We start from the raw sequence: 22341 nt of genomic DNA on the forward strand, positions 1-22341 counted from the left end.
TCTCCACCGACCACCACTGTGCCTGCATCATTCTCCACGACCACCACTGTGCCTGCACCCTTCTTCACCGACCACCACTGTGCCTGCACCCTTCTTCACCTACCACCACTGTGCCTGCACCCATCTCCACCGACCACCACTGTGCCCGCACCCTTCTCAACCGACCCCCACTGTGCCCGCACCCTTCTCAACCGACCGCCACTGTGCCCGCACCCTTCTCAACCGACCGCCACTGTGCCCGCACCCTTCTCAACCGACCGCCACTGTGCCCGCACCCCTCTCCACCGACCACCACTGTGCCTGCACCCTTCTCCACCGACTACCACTGTGCCCGCACCCTTCTCCACCAACCACGCACCCTTCTCCACCGACCACCACTGTGCCTGCATCATTCTCCACGACCACCACTGTGCCTGCACCCTTCTTCACCAACCACCACTGTGCCTGCACCCGTCTTCACTGACCACCACTGTGCCAGGACCCTTCTCCACCAACCATGCACCATTCTCCACCGATCACCACTGTGTACAGACATCTCTCTACAGAAAATGCCTACACAGTCATCTCTTCCCTGACCACTAACACTGCGCCATTTACACATCAGGCACATCTTTCTAGATTTCTTTGCTGTAAAATATGAAATCTCCCAATATTGAAATGTTTGGGAAAATGTTTTACTCTATTATTCATCATGAGGTATCACATAGAGCGCATTGAGTTGCTGACCAGAATAACACAGTGACGCACTGCCATCTAGTGACAACATTCAATACTGCATCTAATACTTCACGGCGCGCCACTAATACGTACAATGCGCATGCGCAGTGCTCCCCTCCTTCTTCCTCGGCGTTATTGGCAGTTCCTGTGTCCGGCTTCTACCCGCCATTTTCTCGTGGACTGTATGTACATGTGATTGTATCTGAGAGTGTGGTGAGAGCCGCTGCTGGGGGAGGGGGTATTTACCTTGGTAAAGTAGTTCTGTGCTGTCCATAGATCAGTGTGTAGTATGTCTGTGTCCAGGAGGAGGGGCGGTAACCCGGGGCAACCAGGCATAGTGTGACAGAGTTGGTTGCTATGGAGACAAATATGTACAGAATCGTTGTTTGAAGTGAGGATGTTGAAGTAGAACTAAAGGGGGCGAATGGTGAACTTTCTGTTTCCTCCTCAACACATGTTAAGAGTGTGAGGACATGTGAAGGGGAGGGAGGGGGTGTAAAACCTTGTGTTTGAGGCACATTTTTACCCCTCCCCTTTTGCTGCAAAGGCAGCGGACGGGGTGTGCATACACTGCAGGTGCAATGCTTTGCTTTGCTTGGCTGGTGTTCTGTCAAATAAGGTCCCCTTCACACTTGTGTGACTTGGGACTGCAAAGTCACATGACAAGTTGTACCCGTGATTTCCGACGATAACCGTTCATATCTGTGCCACTTCAAGTCGTGCCCATGTTCAAAGTAGTCCCTGTGGTACTTTTGGTCCAACTTTCATGTGAGTAGAGGGCCATAGACCTCAAGTATACACAGACGCCCACAGTGGGGGTGTGTTCCTCCCGCCGACGCCCACAGTGGGACATTACTCTTCCTATTGACGCCAATGATAGGGGCACTATTCCTCCCACTGACACCAACAATGGGGTTCTATTCCTCCCACTAGACAGATTTTGGGGCCCACACCCTAAAAAATGCATTATAGATTGAGCCATAAGACATAAGACCATACGGCCAGAAAAAAAAGATTACAGCGCACACATACAAAAATTACATTTAACTCCTAGAAAGCCGTTTAAAAACACCTGAGCATATTCATAAAATATGGGGATTTAGTTACACCATATGGCCCTATAGTGATAAGCCCACTACTACATCAAAGTACCCCATTAGTGCGTTCTATGCTATCCATAGAATAGGAGATCCTGTTTCTCTGAACCGTGGGAGAAATACACTCCTCTATATGGAAGAACTGGATGGATTCTGACCTAATCCCAAGCCCAAAGAGATTTGGTCAGAATCCATAAACTAGAGGGTGTGCCCCCCAAATCTTTGTCTAGTGTATGGATTCTGGCCAAATCCCTTTGGGCTGGAGCACCCCCCCCCATCATTGCCTCTTGTGTTATAGGAGGAGTCCTTTAGTTCTCCCATATAGAGTCGTGTATTTCTCCCGTTCTATGGATAGAATTGGACCCACTGATATTGCGGTACTTTGATGTAGTAGTGAGCTTAGCACTATAAGGCCATATGATGTAACTAAATTCCCATATTTTCTGAATGTGCTCAGGTGTTTTTAAATAGCCCTGCGGGAGTTAAATGTCATTTTTGTATGTGAGCGTTGTAATTTTTATTTTATTTTTCTATTCCTCCCACTGACACCAACAATGGGGCATTACTTTTCCTACTGACACCAATGACTGGGTTCTCTATTCCTCCCACTGACACCAACAATGAGACAATAATCTTCCTACTGACGCTAATAATGGGGCACTATTCCTCCCACTGACACCAGTGATTGGGCATTGTTACTCCCACCGACCCCAACATCTGGCCCCTCTGAAGTCTGAGGGATAGTAAACTGGCCCTTTATTTAGAAAGTTTGGAGACCCCTGCTTTTAAAGATACCGGAAGTGAGATGGTTGGAGTTTCTGACAAGTTAATTTGACAGAATACAGGCATTGTACTCCCTGTTATGCTCAGTGGGCAGCCTCAACCCATTAAATCAGGTGGTGAAGAGGAGACAGACAACGTGGATCACTTCTCAGAGGAACGGCAGTCTTTGCCGCTAGTGTGAATGAGCCTTAAAGTGGGAGTAAACTGAAATTTTTATTTTTTTCATACTTGCAAGGCAAAAGGCATAATGAGCTAGTATGCACCGCATACTAGCTCATTATGAAATACTTACCTTAGAACGAGGCCCCGACATCTCGCCCGATACATGCCAAGGGAGCTGACATGTTCCCTCGGCGTGTCTTCCGGATATCGCGCTGTGAGTGGCCGGAGCGGCGATATCGTCACTTACGCGAGCAGGAGATTTTTTTTCCGGCAGGGTCCTGCGTCTGCCGGGCTTCAGCCGAGAAAACCACTGTGCGCATGCGCCACTGCCAGGGGAATATCTCCTGAACCATACAGGTTTAGGAGATAATTTTTTTACCCACAGGTAAGCTTTATTATAGGCTTACCTGTAAGTAAAAGTGAAAAAAAAAAAAAAGAGTATACAACCGCTTTAAGCCTGGTACACGCTATTCGTTTTTTTTTTTTTTTTCCGTTCAATCCAACGGGCTGAACGAAAAAACCAAGACCTTGAGAGGAGCCCCTGTACAAACTAGGTTATGTTAGTAGAGCGACCCCAGCCCCCCCACTGAGTTATTGTGCTCTGACAGGGGGATCCCCCCCCCCCCCACCACCTCCAGAACACTCCGATCAGCACTCTCTGCCATTGGCTGCCAGCGCTAAAAATAAATGATGATGATCAGAATGACATTTTGAATAATTTTCCTGTCATTTTGATTTTGAAGTGAACCAATGAGGACAAGTATGAGGGAGTACATGTCCACCTTCAGCATTGCTGCTGGAGAGTGTTTTCTTCCCTCCTCCTCCCAAATCCTGCATGCAGTATATTATGTGTGCTTTATAAGGCCACCAGTTTACTAAACCACGGGAGTTATGTTGGGTTTGGAAGGAGTTTGGGTGTCAAGGTACTGGTTACCGTTTTTCTTTTTTGTTATTATTTAAAAAGTGGAATGTGGTGCAATAAACACAAGGTGTGAAAGTTACTGAACACTGTAGACAGGTTTTATTTTTCTTCACAGCAATTCTCAGCAGCTGCCCAAACAGGACCCATAGAAAACAATTGTTCTCCGTGCGCCCTTGCTGAGGACAGCATTTCTTTGCGTTGGAGATCTCCTCACGTGTGAAAGAACCCTTATAAAGGAACTTCAAGTGGAGTTCCACCCCAAAAATTTTTTTTTATTAATGTGCTTTAAAAACAAACATTTGGAGAATTTTTTATTTTTTTTAACTCTAAATGCCTGTTGCTAGGGTGTCCCTCGTAGTCTGCCTCCTTCGGCGCCTGGGCTGGTAACATCACTTCCCTTGGCGCAGGAAGGGAAATCGCCTCTTCCCCTCCCTCTTGTCAATCATCTGGGACACGTGACCGGTCCCTGATGATTGCACGGCCAGTGACAGTGCGGCTCACGGATGCGCAGTGGGTGCCCAGCTGTGAAACCACGGCCGGGCGCCCACAGTTAAAATGCTGGCGCCACCGAGCGGAGGGGGGGACAAGTGGGGCTTCGTTCCCCCGTATCGCTGGACCCTGGGACAGGTAAGTGTCCAATTATTAAAAGTCAGCAGCTGCAGTATTTGTAGCTGCTGACTTTTAATTTATTTTTATTTTTTTTAAGTCGGAACCCCACTTTCATCCCAATTCAGAAAAATTCAAAAAGGAGCCAAGTAAAAATATTAATTGTAAAAAAACTATTTATAATACAGTAATTTCCACACAGGGTAAAGTTACCTTGCTTTCTGGCCAAGTTTCTGAGTGCCTCTTCTGTCCCGCTATAAAGACTAAAGACATCTGGCAATCCATCTGCTTCTTTGTTTTCTAAGTGCAGTAATTTTAATTTATATACATAGTTTAGCTGCACGATTCTGGCCAACATGAGAATCATGATTTCTTTTTTTTTTGCTTAGAATAAAGATCGCGATTCTCGCAGCATAAAATCTTTCACGTTTTTTTTTTTTTATAATGCATTAAAGAACCCCCCCCCCCCCCAAAAAAATATATATATATTATTTGGGGGTTCTAAGCAATGTCTAGCAATTTGTAGCAAAAAAAATAAATATATATTTTAACTTGAAAACAACAGTCAGAAAAAGGTTTAGTGGTTAAACCAAGTCTATTCCTTTGATGTAAAAGACAAATTGATACAATCTTTAGACTTAACATTCCACTGATGTGAATGTTTTAAAACTTGGCAGACTGCCCAGACTGACTTTTGACAGCAGAGAGAAAATTCTCTGCATACCAAAGATTGAGAAACCCTGATGGCAACGAAAAAAAACGATTCTTGATGATTAATCGTGCAGCTCTAATACATAGGACTGGAATTGAAATTTTATTCATTTATTTCATTTATTTATTTCATTTTTTTATTTTTTGCATGAAATGGCTGTGTAAAGTGAGCATCTCAGACTCCTTTCACACTGAGGTGTTTTTTTAGGCCTTTTAGTGCTAGAAATAGCGTCTGAAAACTGCCTCCCATTCATTTTAGTGTGAATTTTCACACTGGGGCAGGGCGGGACGTTAAAGTCCTGCAAGCAGCATCTTTAGGGCGGTTTGGGAGCGATGTATTTGGCGCTTCCAAAACACCCTGCCCATTGAAATGAATGGGCAGAGCTTCAGAAACGCTGCAACACAGGCGTTTTTAACCCCTTCTTTGGGTTAAAGGCACCCCACTAGCAGTCAAAAAGCACTGCTTAAATAGCCCTAAAATGCTGCTAAAAATGAGCAGCGCTTTAACGCTATCCTGGCCACTACCCCCGTGTGAAAGGGGTCTAAAATGCAAACGTAGATTTCTCCAAAGCAGAGAAATTACACCCCCAAACATCTTCTTCAAAAACAAGCACTCCCAAAAGTGCTGATCTCCTGTTCCCCCGGGGGTGTTCAATGGTTCCCTCTTTTGTCCTGTAGTGATTTGGGGGTCAGAGTGAGGAACCACAGATCGCAGTGGTAGGAACGGGAGATTGGCACTCCTTCCTGGGTTTCCGTTTCTTAAGACTTCCAGGGGCAATTTCTCTGTGTCAGAGCAGAAGGGCAACATAAACAGATTAGTGTAATACATTAGTGAATTGGAATTGTATGTATATATGTTTTTTTTTTTTTCTCCTATTTTACAGCGGAAGGTTAACGATGAACCAAGCCCACCAGAGGTTCCTCCAGGTGTTAATGTCCCATGGCATATTGGAAGCATCTGTTATAAGAGGGTTGCATAGACATTGTTGTGAAGTTCACAAAGGTTCGTGTGTAATTGATAATATAATTTTGGTGCCATTTTGTGTGGTTTAATAACTTTGTACAAAAGACAAAAATCACATGATCGAAGTGAGCATATGTTGAAAGGTGTGAACTTTGTACACTATTTAACTGGATGGTACCAGTACTGTCTCACAAAAAATAACTGCACATGTCTTATGTTTCTTTGTTGTCAAAAAAAGCCCATGTTTTATGAGCTGCCAGAATAAATTTTTCATTTTAACAGCCTGGGGATTGGTTGCTGGGACGCAGGGCAGCCCTAGCAACCAATCAGCTTGTTAATATCAAAAGTTAACTCTGGCACCTCCCGCCCTACATCCAGTGCTGCTACGTCCCCCGTTCTGTGTGCCTGAGTTAAGCTGGTCAAAGACAGTGCAATTTTCTTATACAAACAGAAGAAAAACAGCGCCAACCTAAGTGCAGTATTTTAGATCACAGGTATTTATTTGAAAAGTAGTACACTCACTCTCTATCGGAATGTTTCAGGCACATCACGTTTTACGTGTAGGAAAAGCTTTTGGGGGACATCACAGGGCTCCCGGGGAGAAGCGGTTCCTCTTTCAGCTGTTTCTTTCGTCCGGTGGCGCCGGTGGTTCCCAGCGTCTCACGGCCCGGTGTTGCAGCGTCAGGGAGGTCCGTTCGTTGGTCGTGCGGGGTCGCGCTGTGATGACGTTCGTTGCACGCGTTCGGAGCATGCGTGCTCCTTCCTCAGGCATATCGACCACCATATTGGAAGTGGTCAAATAGGGAGAAGGCAGTTCTGATTGGTCCATCAGGTTTGGGTGCCACCCTCTGTGGGGCGGGGTTATTTCAGCCAGGTCCTAGTGTTAGTAGGCTATGTGTTGCAGGCTGGCTGCATATCATTGTGCGTGTACCTATGTAGAGGACTTGGTCATTGTGAAAAAAACTTTTTAGGAGTGGTATATTTGTGAAATAAAAAAGTTTTATTTATGAATATATGGGTAAAAAATAATGTGGGTAAAAAATAAAAATAATAGTAAAAAATGATAAAAGATGGAATTTTTATTAAAAGCAAGGGGATTTTTGCGAAGAAAAATAAAAATAAAATTAAAAATAAATATGAAAATAGAAGTAAAAATAAAAATAAACAGATGAAAATTATATGAGTAAAGATAAAAATAAAAACAAGAACAAAAATAAAACTGAGTATACACCTTATTGAATAAAAAAGGGGGGAAAAAAGAGTCACCAAGGATGTATTTCTTTAAGGGATATTTGGACGTTAATTCTTTTAAAAAATATAGAGAATTTGATAATATAAGAATCAATAATAAAAAAAAATTTTGTTTTAAAATTATATATATATATATATATATATATATATATTACACATGCACATATACATATATATACACACATGCACACACATGTGTGAGGGATATGAAATAAGAGAAAATATATGGGAACATAAATATATGCAAGATAGAATTAATTGTACATAAGGGAAAGGAGGGGGGAATACTTTGGATGATAACCGAATAGTGTAGAATAAGTAGAATTGGTAGGTAGGTTGGGTTCAGATGGTGTATATATGTACACACTATGTATATACACACTCATGTACGTATATGAACATGTGGGTGGGACCAGGAGGTATACAGATACACACACATACATCCATACACACATATACATATATAAATACACATACATACACACACACACACACACACACACACGAGAACGAAGACAATGTGAAGATGATATGAGGAGTGCTTCCGTGCGCTACTATATACACGTGTGCACTCCTATATAGAGTCAAATATACAGTATGAACAGGGGGATCTGTAAAAGCGCGTCAATTTTAAATTGTGTTGTGGGGGGGGGGGGGGGGGGGGGGGGGGGGGGGATATGGTCTCGTTAGGAAGGCATAGTGGATGAAGATTACACAACTGAGTTTATTTCTATTTCTTCGTTGAGGCCTCCAGGCGTGAGAGTGTCTAACGTGTATATCCAGAAAGTTTCTCTCTCGCAGAGACGTTTAAAACGCTCTGCGAGGGAGAAAGATCCAGGTATCTGTTCAATGGCCCATACTTGCATGCCCTCTGTAGACCCTTGGTGGTGTTCTTTGAAATGTCGTGGGATGGTGAGATTGGAATCTCCTTCCACTGATCGGCGATGCTCGCCGAACCTCTTTTTTAGGGTACGAATGGTACACCCAATATAGAGTAGGTTGCAGGGGCAGCGGATCGCATATATTACGAATTCAGAGGAGCAGTTGTAAAATTCTTTAAATTGATATGTATTGCCCTTAGTGGTAAAAGATTTTTGGCGATGGTGGATGAATTTACAGGTCAGGCACTTCAGTTTTTTGCATTGATACATGCCCTTCAGGGTGAGAAATGTCCTGGGTGGTTTTGACTTGGTATTGGTTGTTTTCAATTTACTCGGGGCGATGAGACTTTTTACATTGCGGGCTCTGCGATATGTGATCCTGGGGGTATTTGTAATGGAGGTTTTTAATAGGGGGTCTTCCAGAAGGATACCCCAATGGTTTTGGAAAATCTTTTCCATTTTTTTGTGTTGAGAGTGATATTGGGTGATGAATCTGGTGATATGAGTTTGGGAATGATCAGTCTGTTTGTTCGGTATGGTTTCCTGTTGTTGGAGTGTGTCCTGGTGTGTTTCTGACTGGGTGTCCAGGAATTTGGCAAAGGCTTCCTCCACTAGGGTGGGGGGATAGCCTTTGTCTTCGAATTTTCTTTTAAATAGGGTACCTTGCTCAATGTAGTCTGAATTGTGAGTACAATTTCGTTTCAGACGATTAAATTGGCTTTTTGGGATATTAATGATCCACCTCGGGTGGTGGCAACTTTGGAAGTGTAGATACGAACTTCCTGCAGTGGGTTTGATATGGTTTCTTGCGAAAATGGTTTTGTTAATATGGCAAAGTTCAAGATCTAGAAAGGGTAGACTATCCGGACTGGATTCAAAGGTAAAAGATAGGCCCAGATCATTGGCGTTACAATGGGATACGAAATCATCTATGGGTGGTCCGGTACTATCCCATATGATGATAATATCGTCTATGTAACGACCTATGTAGATTATGTGTTCTGTATAGGGATTGTTGTTCCAGATGTATAGATGTTCCCAAAAGCCCATTGCCAGATTTGCATAGCTAGGTGCAAAATTAGCGCCCATAGCTGTCCCTTGGGTTTGTAGGTAGAATTTTTTGTTGAAGGAAAAGTAATTATGGGTGAGGCAGAAATTTGTGGAGTCTAGGATGAACTCTGCTTGTGCAGTTTTTAGGGATGGGTCTAGGGCTAAAAAATGTTTTACTGCTCGAAGGCCAACAGCATGGGGGATTGAAGTATAAAGGGAGTTAACATCCAAAGAGACCCACTGGTAGGTGGGCTCCCAGGGATAGGTTTTTAGAATATCTAGCAGGTGTGTACCATCTCGTATGTAGGTTTGGAGATTTTGCGCCAATGGTTGTAGAAAATGATCAATATAGATGGAGAAGGAGCTGGTTATGCTTTCCATTGCAGCTACAATAGGTCTACCTGGGGGATTTTCTGAATTTTTATGTATTTTCGGGAGGTGATAAAAGTATGGAGTGTTATAATATAATATGTTTTTGATAGGGATGCACCGAATGGGTTTTTTGGTGCCGAAACCGATACCGAAAATGAAAAATACACTAGGCCGAAAACCGAAACCGATACCGAAACAGCACCGAAACCGAAAATGGCTTTTTTTATATATTAAAAAAAAATATATATATATAAAATTGCCTTATATAGTATTATTCATTATAGTATTCATATTCAACTGAATCATTAATTTTATGAATAAAAGAATAGTCCAGTAATGGAAAATAACAGTACTTTAATAAAGCAACCCAAATAAATTGGACAGTGGACACAGAAGATAAAATCAAATAAAATACAAAATTAAATGATAAATTACTACCGCATATCCTACAGTGTAGACTGCAGTCAGTGCACATTGAACCATAACAACAAAATAAATAAAAAAAATGAAATAAAATAATATAAAAATAAAACGACTAAGACTAAGTCTAAGAAGACTTAATGTCTTAGACTTTATTAATTTTCAACTTAAACCAGAAGAACTAGTAGTAATTCAGTTATCTCTCCCTAAGGTGTCAGCGGCTGCATGTGCAATAAAAGTGTATGTATGTAGCTGCGGGTTACACACACAGTCATACAGTAGACCACACTGTTTTCCGGCCCCCGGGTATGAGCAGAGACATCCTGGAACACAGTCTACAGTCTGGTCTACAGCAGCGGTGTTCGGGCAATCACAGCAAGCAATGTAGACTAATCTGTTTCTGGAAGTCTCTGCCCATATCTGGAACACAGTGTGGTATAGTGTATAGTACTGGAATATGTAGACAGCCACAGATACAGGACATACAGTTTTGCACATGCAGCGGGCTGAAAGCTTAGGGAGAGAGAGAGATATAGTTTGGCCCAACAGCAACAAACTATGTATGATGTGTGTGTACAGTACTAAAACTGGAGATCTCTTAAATTGAAGAAGTGCAAAAACTGTAGAACTACTACAATGAACAAACAACTAATGGCAGTATGGCACAACTAGACAACTGGAACATACTGGTAGTCAGTCATACTATGTTGTATGTTCCAATTGTCCAAATAGCACAGTCCAATGCCAATTCATTTACTATGTTCAACAACATGGTAAAGGAATTAGTCTATGCTACGGATTTATAAATCTATTCCAGTATAAGTGGCAGATTTAGCTTTAAGAACAAAAGTTGCTCCGCTTTCTCACAGGAGAGGCGGTTTCTCTTCTCGTCAAGAATATGAGATGCTAGACTGAATAGTCTCTCACTCTCTGTACTGGTGCTTGGGGCAGATAAATATCTGCGTGCAATCTGTGCAAGCAAAGGAAAACGTTGTTTGTTGATGCGCCAGTACACAAGGGGATTGTCACTTCTGGCGATAGGCTGTTCAGCTAAATAAATGTCCAGCTGTTGGGTAGCTGCACTTGTTGTTGCACTGCTATGGACCGGGGTGCATTCATGTAAAATTTCTTCAAACATATCAGATATGGAGGGAGCGTGTTCCTCTTCACTTGTATGCAACCGTTTCTTCTAGAGGTCGACCGATATGGGTTTTTCTCTGGCCGATGCCGATTAGAAATCATGGCGGCCGATAGCCGATATGTGATGCCGATTTTTTTTTTGGGCCGATATGTTAGGCCGATTTTATTTTATTTATTTATTTATTTATTTATTTATTTTTAATCCCCCTTGATCTAACACACCTTTCCCACTGGGGCGTTTTTTAAGGCGCTTTTGGGCTAAAAATAGCGCCTGTAAAGTGCCTGCAAAATGGCTCCCCTGCAGTCTGTGTGAAAGACAGAGTGCTTTCACACTGAGGCGATGCGCTGGCAGGATCTTAAAAAAAAAGTCCTGCAAGCAGCACGTTTGGAGTGGTGTATACCGCTCCTCCACCACTCCTGCCCATTGATATGAATGGGCACCACTGCCAAAGCGCATGCAATGCGATTTGGCAGCGGTGCTTCATGGGTGCATTTAACCTCTTCCTTGGCCGCTAGCTGGGTTATATGTGCCCCACTAGCAGCCAAATAGCACCGCTAAAATGATGGTAAAGAGCCGCTAAAACTTGCGTTTTACCATCTACGTCTGCCCGCTCCAGTGTGAAAGCAGCCTTCATAAGTGATACAGAAAATTTCTTACACTTAAAGCGGAGGTCCACCCTAAAATGGACCTTCCGCTCATCGGATTCCTCCCCCCCTCCGGCGCCACAATTGGCACCTTTCAGGTGGGAGGGGGGTGCAGTTACCTGGATAATCCAGGTAATTGCACCCACTTCCGGGCTAGCTCTCTGCGGAAAGGGGCGTACATTACGCCCCTTTCCGCAAGTGCCCGCCCCCTTCCGCAAGTGCCCCGCTGCCTGCTGGGAAACACACAGATCCCAGAGGCAGCGGGGACCGTCCTCATTTCGCAGCACGTCTCGCGCATGCGCAGTAGGGAACCGGGAAATGAAGCCGAAAGGCTCCATTTCCTGATTCCCATACCCAAGATGGCGGCGGCAGCACTCGAGTGTCGATCTAGAGATCGGCTTCGGGTGCCGACATCGCGGGCGCGCTGGACAGGTAAGTGTCACTATTTTAAAAGTCAGCAGCTGCAGTATTTGTAGCTGCTGGCTTTTAAAAAAAAAAAAAAACGCGGAGTCCCGGCGGACTCCCGCTTTAAACATTTATTAAACAAAACAAACCTCCAATCAGTTTCCTTGTATGTATGATCTAGATTAAAAAAAAAAAAAAACTATATATTAAATAAAAACGGGTAGCCAAACTTTTGGACAAAAAAAAAAAAAATGGGCTAACTTTACTGTTTTTATTTTATTTTTATTTTTTAAATGGTGTATTTTTTTCCCAAAAAAATGCATTTGAAAGACCTCTGTGCAAATGCCGTGTGACATAAAATATTGCAACAACCGCTATTTTATTCCCTAGGATCTCTGCTAAAAAAATATATATAATTTTTGGGGGGTCTAAGTGATTTTCTGGCAGAAAATACAGGATTTTTACTTGTAAGCAACAAGTGTCAGAAAAGATTTAGTCTTTAAATGGTTAAACTGAGAACTTCCACAGAGATGACTTCATTCATTGAAGTGTAAACATTGTATCATTTAGTTCTTTTCTTGGCAGTCTGCCCAGAGAGGAGGAAAGTGTTGCTATGACGACTCAGGCAACTCACACTGACTTCTTACAGAAATCATTTCAAAGTCCCGCTGTAGAATCGGCTTTTTATCAGCAGAATCGGCCGATGCCGATTATTTAAAAAACGGCAAATATCGGCCGATATATCGGCCGGCCGATATATCGGTCGACCTCTAGTTTCTTCTCACTTTCCTCTGTGCTACACCTCAAAACTCCTTCACCGGATGCTTCCACCACCTCCATTTGTGCCTGTATCATTTCCCGTGCACGCTGCTTTTTCTCAACATTAAAATAATGCACTTTAAATCGAGGATCTAGAACTGTTGCAATGCAGTACAGAGGGTTGGACTCGGTGTCTTGAAACCGGTTGGTAACAGCCTCCAGTAGAGTGGTTTTAGCCGTTTTTACGCCATGGTCTGTTTCTATCGCTTTTCCTAGCAGACGCTTCAGTGCAGCAATCAAGGGAATAACTTCAGAAATGGAAGCATTAGTTGAGCTTATTTCTTTTGTTAACTGTTCAAATGGAGATAGAAGAGACAAACTATTTTCAACTAACATCCACTGATGTGCACTCAGTGTTGCCGGCAGCTCGTAATCTGCAATGTATGCAGCTAAAACACAGCCAATTGCAGCGTGTGTGCCATACACGGTATGCTTTTAAGTTCACTGTCCTCCATTGCCTTTGCCATGTTCCGCGCATTATCTCGTACAATCAAATGCACTTTAGACTTCTCAATGTGCCAAGTGTCAAGCATGGATTTTAAAGTGTCAGCTATTGCTGCTGCAGTATGTGATCCAACAAACTCACGTGCGTTAAGTAGGATGTTTTGCAATTGAAGTTTGTCATCTATCCACTGCGCTGTCAGGCTAAACATGCTCGTTGGACTGACGTCTGAACTCCAAATGTCGGTAGTAAAACTGATTGCTATGATGTCGGTAGTCATGAGCTCTTGAACGTGTTTTCTAACACTGCAAAACAATTCAGGTAGACAGGTATCTGCAAAGTAGCCTCTGCTTGGTAGTGAGTAACGCGGCTGAATATGTTGCATAAGCCTACGGAATCCAATGTCCTCCACAACAGAGAATGGCTGGTCGTCTAATGCAATAAATTCCATAATTTTATCTGTTATGGCACGAGCTTTGGGACTGTCACTTGCAAATTTTTTAACCTTTTCAAAGACCGTGGCCACAGATGGTGTTGAGCCTGAGTCACTTTTTGGAAGATGCACTGTTTTCTTGTAATCTGAATGCTGAACTGGATGTCGTGTTTTCAGATGGTGTATCAAACCTGTTGTTGAAAAATGCCTTGGCACTGTACCCCCTCTTGAAATTTCTGCTGAGCAAAGACTACAGATTGCAAATTTGGGGTCTTTATCAGAAACTTTAAAATATTTCCACACTGCAGACATGGTCCACCTTTTCTGGTAGCGCAGAATAATAGCATAGAATGATCTATAGTGGGAGTGAAATCTGAGGGGGAAAAGAAAAAAACGGACGAAATTAATTTTAAAGCTATACCCCAGGAGGCAGCTTTAAAAAATAACAAACTATCACTTTTTTTTTTAAACGCTGCAGCTCTTGCCATGCAAGGTAGTTAATATGTCTGCACTGCAGTATATCTCCTGACTTGTACCAAAAGATAATATAATTGCACTGATTAAATTTCATTGCAAATGGAATGGATTGCTTGCATGCAAATTGCAATTGCAATTTCATGCTATATTTAATTTTTTGGGCGCTATTCTGCAGTATAATATAATACTATAACTTCATGTGCTTGTTGTTGTACAATAAAATATATAATATATATATATAGTTGTTAAATATAATATATTATATTGCGTACTGTCATGTTTTAAAAAAATCATGTCATGTCAGTGTGCTATACTATATCAAATGACAAATTCAATGACAACAAGGGCATACATTTTATAGTATACTAGTACTACAGAATAATAAATAGCATGCCATTCCATTTCAAATCAGTTTACTTTTTTTTTTTTTTTTTTTGCTACATCACGATGTACTGTAAGACATTTCATTAATACCATACTGCATGGCACAAAAGGCACAAAGGCGTAAGTAATACATGTTGTTTGACTGCTATGACAGTTTCAGTAGTATAGTAAAATAAATTAGTTGGATTGTTTGGCAGTTTAAGGCAAAAAGGCAATGCATTGCTCACCGGCGAATAGTAGTAATGGTAGCCATCCAGGAGGGACAGTGCCCACTGTTGTACTTCAGTATGTGCAGCCCTCTATGAAGCCGTCTCGGGTCCCAGCAGCGTCTCTCGGGTCCCAGCAGCGTCTCTCGGGTCCCAGCAGCGTCTCACAAGCACGAGGAGCGTCCGCGGGGAAGGTGCCAGCGTCTCAGCAGGGAACGTGCTTACGAGTGCGGCGTCTTATCCGCGAGGAACGTGCAAGCCGCCCACAGAACGAGTGATGTCATCCGAAGTTTCTCCCACCGCTACTGCGCATGCGCGATTTTCGGCGCCATTATCGGCAAGAATTCTCTTTCGGCAAAATGCCGAAAAGGCCATTTTCGGCCGATATGTTTCGGCGGCCGAAATTTCGGTGCATCCCTAGTTTTTGATAGGAAAGAAGCTTCTGCTTTTGTGATAATTTTGTCCCTAAGGGCTTGTTTTATGAGTGCTTCAGCTTCTAGAGAGAAGAGGGGGGGCGGGTCACTTTTTAAGGGTTTATATGTATTATTATCAGAAAGTAGTCTGTTGGCTTCGTTTATATAGTCATCGTAATTCTGGATTACTACACCACCTCCTTTGTCCGCTGTTTTGATGACAATGGAGTTGTTTTTTGTTAAATTCTGAAGGGCCCGAGTTTCTTGGGGAGTGAGGTTGTTCCTGTAGTGCTGTAAGGGAGAGGTGGGCTTAAGTTTACAAAGACGTTTTATATCTGCATAAACAACCTGGTAGAAACTTTGTATGTATGGGCCTTTGGCCTGGCTGGGGTTGAATATGGATTTGGGCCTAAATGGGGTATGTTTCACTGGGGGGGAATCTAACTGATAGTGTGTAACAAATGAAGTGTCTGAGAGACTGGTGGTGGTGGCAGGGTCTTCATTCATATTGTATAATTCTTCCAAAATGGCTAGGCAAGGATCATCTTGATCTGCATTTTTTGTACATAAAGGGGAAGTATTATTCACACTGGATTCTATGGTATTGATGGGATTTTCTTTGTTGGATTTGATATTGAAAAAGCGTTTTACTGTGAGATTTCGTATAAATTTCCCTTGCTTTTAATAATAAAAATTCCATCTTTTATAATTTTTTACTATTATTTTTATTTTTATTTTTTACCCACATTATTTTTTACCCATATATTCATAAATAAAACTTTTTTATTTCACAAATATACCACTCCTAAAAAGGTTTTTTCACAATGACCAAGTCCTCTACATAGGTACACGCACAATGATATGCAGCCAGCCTGCAACACATAGCCTACTAACACTAGGACCTGGCTGAAATAACCCCGCCCCACAGAGGGTGGCACCCAAACCTGATGGACCAATCAGAACTGCCTTCTCCCTATTTGACCACTTCCAATATGGTGGTCGATATGCCTGAGGAAGGAGCATGCATGCTCCGAACGCGTGCAACGAACATCATCACAGCGCGACCCCGCACGACCAACGAACGGACCTCCCTGACGCTGCGACACCGGGCCGTGAGACGCTGGGAACCACCGGACGAAAGAAACAGCTGAAAGAGGAACCGCTTCTCCCCGGGAGCCCTGTGATGTCCCCCAAAAGCTTTTCCTACACGTAAAACGTGATGTGCCTGAAACATTCCGATAGAGAGTGAGTGTACTACTTTTCAAATAAATACCTGTGATCTAAAATACTGCACTTTGGTTGGCGCTGTTTTTCTTCTGTTTTTATATCTTTTAAAGGTGCCTTCTACCCTTGAACATGCTGCCTACCTGCTTGTGCTAAGAAATCCTCCTTTTCCTATGGCTATCCTTATAACTATTGACTATTGACCATAACCTATGATTCTGTATCAAAAACCTGCCAGCTACCGATTGACTATCATCTGCCATATTTTCTGCCATATTCACTAAGAACTGCCAAAATTCTGTGGACCAGCAGATCTGAAACCCTAAATCTGTTATACACCAAAAACCACAGCAGATACCCCCATTTCCCCATCCCATTGTTCTCCCCTCCGTTTTTTCAGTTTTTTCCCCACAAACCTCCCCCCTTTTCCCCCCCTCCCCCCATCCTGGACATATATAATCCAGCAGCGCAACGCACAAAAAAACATTTTTGGTTTACTCTGTATAGTGCAATTTTCTTTCCTGCTACCATGGGTGGCAGGAAAGAAAGTTGCAATTTTTTTTTTTTTCAGCTGCTGGCAATAATTGTATGAAAACGCGAGCAGGCTGGTTGTACCCAAGTTGATCGATTAACTTGGTTACAGTCAGCCTGCCCAAACATGGTTTGAGTCTAAGACGGTCCCTGCTGAACCAGCCGAGATTCAAACTGTCTATGGCCGGCTTAAGGTAGGAACGGGCCGAGCTGTGTGTGAGGGCTTACCTAGGTTGAAGTCCATGGTGCAGAGATGTACGTTCACCCTTGCAAATACACACAGCCCACGGTAGCAAAGAGGTAAGCTACCTGGGCTGTGAATCTGTGCACGGGGGCTTGATAGGAAAAGCCAAGGGATCGTCGAAGTAAAGCCGTTGTCCGGGATTCCAGAAGTCAGCATAAACGATATACGAGCTAGGGTCAGAAGCCGGGGTCAGTCTTGGAACACTGTAACTTGAAAACAGGAACACAGGTACCTTTTGGTGACAAAAGACAATGAACTGACCCAGCCTTCAGAGTGAGACAGGGTTTTATACCCAGCTAATTGAGTAACCTGCCACAGCTGATCCAAGAATGACAGGTACAAACAGAATTGCCCACAGTACTTTATGCAAAACTAGGCATGGCTGGAAAGAAGGCAGAATAGAACTGAGGTGTGGCTCAGAGGTAAAGAAACAGGAGCAAGAACAAACAGTCATTAGTTCAATACCACTTAGAGCCACTTGGGACGTGACCACGCCGGGCCATCTAAAAGACATGGTAGGGACCGTGACACTGGGCCATGAAAGAGGGGGGGAGGACAGAGCTGCAGGGGGTTTTGATGAGAAGGGGGGAACAGAGCTGCAGGGTATTGTAATGCAATCTCAGGATTGGATGGATGATCTGTCTATCAAAGTGCCCGGACAATGGGGAGGGGCTGTGTGTGACGACGCGTGGCCGGGAACACACAGCTATTGAAATGAAAGCTGTGATGTTCCCGGCGCTGTGATCAAACAGGCGGCGGCGGAGGTGGCTTTCCTCTTACCTTCACAGGCTGGCTGCAATGGGGGACATGCTGGCTGCAATGGGGACACTGGCTGGCTGCATCTGAGGGGCACTGGTGAGGCTGCATTGATCTCTTGTATCATGTGTGCAGTTTCTGACCATCTCCTGTACCATGTCCCCAGTCTGATCATCTCCTGTACCATGTCCCCAGTCTCTGACCATCTCCTGTACCATGTCCCCAGTCTCTGACCATCTCCTGTATAAAAATATTTTTCTCTTATATTCGCCGACCGACACAGCTCCTCTCTGTAACTAAATGGGTTGTATAGCCTGCCATTAGGAGAACTAGGCAAAATAGTTTACACAATACACAGAACTTTTAATCCCGCCCCAGGGGGGTGGACCCTGTGCTATCAACCCTCCTCACTGCTCCCAGCAGCTTCAGTTTTTTTTTTTGCCTATTAAGGAGAATGACCTAGGAACCATGCGGGCCCTCTCGGTCCATGTTTTTGCTGCTTTTTGAGCAATATAGAAGATCTCAGGATCTTTCATCAACTGCCGGCTGGGTGACAGGCTGGTTAATGATATCCTTGTAGTCTCCCCAGTCCGGCCATCGAGTGTGAGCAGGCTGCAGCTAAGGCTCGGCAGGCCACGACATGCCTCAGCTCCAGAGGTGGTCGGTGAGCTTCAATGCTCCGGGGTATACATATGACCGGGCTACTGCTGTCTGGATCACAGTATACTGGGCCAACAGCTACCCTGTAACTGTGCAGGAGTAGGTCTGTGATGGAATGTCTCCCAGCTCTTCAGGACTGGTAAGTACGGCTCTCCCTGCCTCGGTGGGGTGAGCGGCTGGGCATTCCCTGGGGGGTCGATTCGGGGGCCACCTCACCTCCCTATCTTCTCTCCCAAGTCCCTATCACCCCTCCTTCCCCCCTCTGAGGGGGGTGGCTGCATGCGCTGCGGGCGGTGTGTGTGTGGGTTCGCTGTTTTCTCACCTGTGGGGGCTTTGTGCGGCTGGCGTTGGTCCTGGTCTGGGGGGTCCCAAATGGTGTTTGTGGAGGTTGTTCTGGCTGTAGGTAGGCAGCACATTTTTATTTTTTGTTCTGTCACCCCATGTCGCTGTCCGGCGGCCTGACCCCCCCTCCGTCCTCTGGGGAGAGCTCTGATGCAGACTCTGGCCCTGCTACAGCTGGTGACCCCTGCTCTGACCTATCAGACGTGGCTGGCCAGGACCATTCGGACAGTGAGGACTATTCCCCGTCCGGGCGCGACAGAGCGCTTGTTGGAGCACTTATCACAGCTGTGCGTGATACCCTGAAGATTCAGGAGCCAGCGGATTCCTCTGCTGATGTACCGGTCCCTTTTGGGTCCTGCAAGCCAGCACGTTCACCTAAGGTGTTCCCATATTTGACTTATTTTGACAAATTCATCTACAGGGAATGGGGTTTTCGGTCCCCAAAAATTTGACAGTGCGTTACCCCTTTGAGGATAGCCTTCTCAAAAAGTGGTCGGCTCCTCCGGTCGTGGACCCCCCTGTATCTAGGTTAAATAAAGTAACCACGATCCTGGTTGAGGGGACTCCTGCATTCAAAGATCCCAAGGACAGGAAGGCAGAGACGGTGGCTCGTTCCTTGTTTACGGTTGTGGGGTCAGCCGTGCGACCTGTACTGGCATCCTCACTGGTGTCGCAGACACTGACGGAGTGGGCAAAACTTTTGCACCACGAATTGGGAGAGCAGAACGCCTCCCCTGTCTGCATGGAGCTAGCAGACCAACTAGTGCAAGGCCTTAAGTACGTTTGTGACGTGGCCCTGGATACTCTCCCTCTGTTATCCAAGGCTTCAGTTTCAGCTGTGGTGCTGAGGTGCCTCATTTGGTTGAAATGCTGGTCTGCTGACCAGGCATCCAAGAAAGCCCTGACTGATCTTTCCTTCCTTGGCGAGCGGCTCTTTGGAGCCTCGTTGCATGACATTACTAAAAATGCCACTGGTGGTAAGAGTACACTATTCCCACAGGCCAGGAAGGCTAAGGAGCCTTTCCGCAGGCAAGGGCCCTCTTTTTCCGCTCACAAGCAGCTTTTTCGTCAGCCCGGTGCTTTGGCAAAACGCCCCCAGCCCACGGATGGTCAGAAGCGTCCCTGGAACCGCAAGCCTACCAAGCCTGCGAACAAAAGTGCTACTGCATGAAGGTTTGCCCCCACCCACTTTTCGGGTGGGGGGTCGTCTTCGGGAGTTTGCACCCGTGTCCCCGGTTCGCTGAGAGGCCCTGTTAGGGACTTGCTGAATCGGGGTGATTGTACCTGTTCCGGAATCGGAACTCTTCCAGGGGTTCTACTCCAAATCTGTTTGTGGTTCCCAAGAAGGAAGGGGTACGTCCAATCTTGGACTTGAAGGCCCTCAATCACTTTGTAAAAGTGCAGAGGTTCAGAATGGAATCAGTTTGCTCAGTAGTCGCTGCACTCCATCAAGGGAACTTCCTGGCGTTACCTGCACATACCCATTTGCTTTCAAATTTCTGCGTTTGGCAGTCGGGGAAGCCCACTGCCAGTTTGTGGCTCTTCCTTTTGGCCTGGCATCAGCCCCCGAGTCTTTACCAAAGTACTGGCTCCAGTATTGGCGTTGCTGAGGCAACGCGGGATTGCGATTGTGGGTTACCTAGACGATCTCCTGAGAGCATCTTCCGCCTCAGAATTGGAGGAGGATGTGGCGATCACCTTGCAGACTCAAGAATTTGGGTGGCTGTTGAACCTAAAGAAGTTGGTGGTCGTACCGACTCAGCGTCTGGGGTACCTGGTGGACTCCAGGGCAGCGAGGGTTTTTCTCACCTCAGACAAATTGATGACTCTCGGATTGGCGGTCAATCTACTGATGAGCCGCAAGTGGTCGTCGCTACGCTTTTGCATGCGAGTACTGGGGCTCATGGTAGCCTCCTTCGAGGCGGTACCTTATGCCCAGTTCCTGACCAGAGTCCTGCAGAAGGAGATTTTGACGAAGTGGGACAAATCTCAGTTGTCCCTGAATCGGCAGATCCAGGTGAGTCAATCAGTCAGGGACTCCCTGATCTGGTGGTTGAGGTCCCTGGTGATTCAGTCCGGAAAATCGAACCTTCCTCTGACATGGACGGTGATCACTACGGACGCCAGTCTGTCCGGCTTGGGGGGGGGGGGGGGAGTGATGGGGATTCAGTCGGCTCAGGGCCTCTGGTCGGTGGAGGAATCAAAGTTGCTGATCAATCTGCTTGAATTGAGAGCGGTCAGGCTGTGCCTCCACACATGGTCAATGAGTCTTCAAGGGCGTCTGATCAGGATACAGTCCGACAACGCCACGGCTGTGGCATACATAAATCACCAAGGGGGCACAAGAAGTTCAGCCGCTGCTCGGGAGGTCGCTCACATACTTCTGTACGCCATTTACATCCCAGGGGTGGAAAATTGGCAGGTGGACTATCTGAGTCGACAGATGCTGGACCCAGGAGAATGGGAATTGCATCTGAAGGGGCACACCGGATGTGGATCTATTGGCCTCCCGTCTCAATTGGAAGGTACCAAGATTTGTGTCCACCACCAGAGATCCGTGGGCAGACGCGTCAGACGCGCTGGTGGCTCCGTGAGTCAGTACCAGCTGATCTACGCCTTTCCTCCACTAAAGCTGTTGCCACGCCTGCTGCGCAGAGTGGAAGCTGAGGAGATCCCAGTAATTCTGGTTGCCCAAGATTGGCCTCAGCGGCCCTGGTATGCAGACCTGGTGCGTCTGGTGGCAGACGCTCCCTGGTGACTGCTGTTGCGAGAGGACCTCCTATCTCAAGGTCTGATATTTCACCCTGCTTCACGATCGCTGGCTTTAACAGCATGGCTGCTGAAAGCCGGGGTCTGTCAGATTCGGTGATTCCAACTATGTTGAGGGCGCGGAAATCTTCTTCCAGGAAGATATACCATCGTACTTGGAAGGCCTATATCCCCATGTGTGAGGAGAAAGCGAGCGCGGATGCCACCCTTTCTCTATATCCAGGATTCTGCTGTTTCTTCAGCAAGGTGTAGACCAGAAGTTGGTGTTGAGCACCATCAAGGGGCAAATTTCAGCTCTGGCTGTCCCTCCGGTGTATCCTCCGTTACTTCCGTGGGATTTGAACCTGGTGTTGTCGGTGCTTCAAAAGCCGCTGTTTGAGAATATCAGGGAGATTCCCTTGTTGACCCTTTCAGTCAAGCAGTCTTTCTAGTGCCCATCACATCGGCCAGGAGGGTTTCGGAATTGGCTGTCTTGTCATGCAAGTCGCCTAATCTGGTCATCCACAGGGATAAGG

The 22341-nt window shown here is 45.2% G+C and overlaps 1 protein-coding gene across 3 annotated transcripts in view; it reads left to right on the forward strand.

Annotated features, from left to right (window-relative positions):
• The first annotated feature begins 820 nt into the window (after positions 1 to 820).
• NSMCE1 (NSE1 component of SMC5/6 complex) overlaps positions 821 to 22341 on the forward strand; it is a 63368-nt gene continuing 41847 nt past the window's right edge. The window contains exons 1-2 of one of the 3 annotated variants that reach the window (XM_077449106.1): positions 821 to 899; positions 5883 to 6001. In XM_077449106.1, the coding sequence (XP_077305232.1) occupies positions 5896 to 6001 (106 nt within the window). In that variant the 5' untranslated portion in view covers positions 821 to 899; positions 5883 to 5895. Of the gene's footprint in view, positions 968 to 5882; positions 6002 to 22341 lie in introns of all 3 variants that reach the window. The other 2 variants (XM_077449107.1, XM_077449108.1) reach the window with 2 other exon arrangements.

The sequence above is a fragment of the Lithobates pipiens genome, unplaced genomic scaffold (assembly GCF_037356315.1).
Source record: "Lithobates pipiens isolate NorthernLeopardFrog02 unplaced genomic scaffold, aLitPip1_a1.2 Scaffold_22, whole genome shotgun sequence".
In the NCBI taxonomy this organism is placed as follows: domain Eukaryota; kingdom Metazoa; phylum Chordata; class Amphibia; order Anura; family Ranidae; genus Lithobates; species Lithobates pipiens.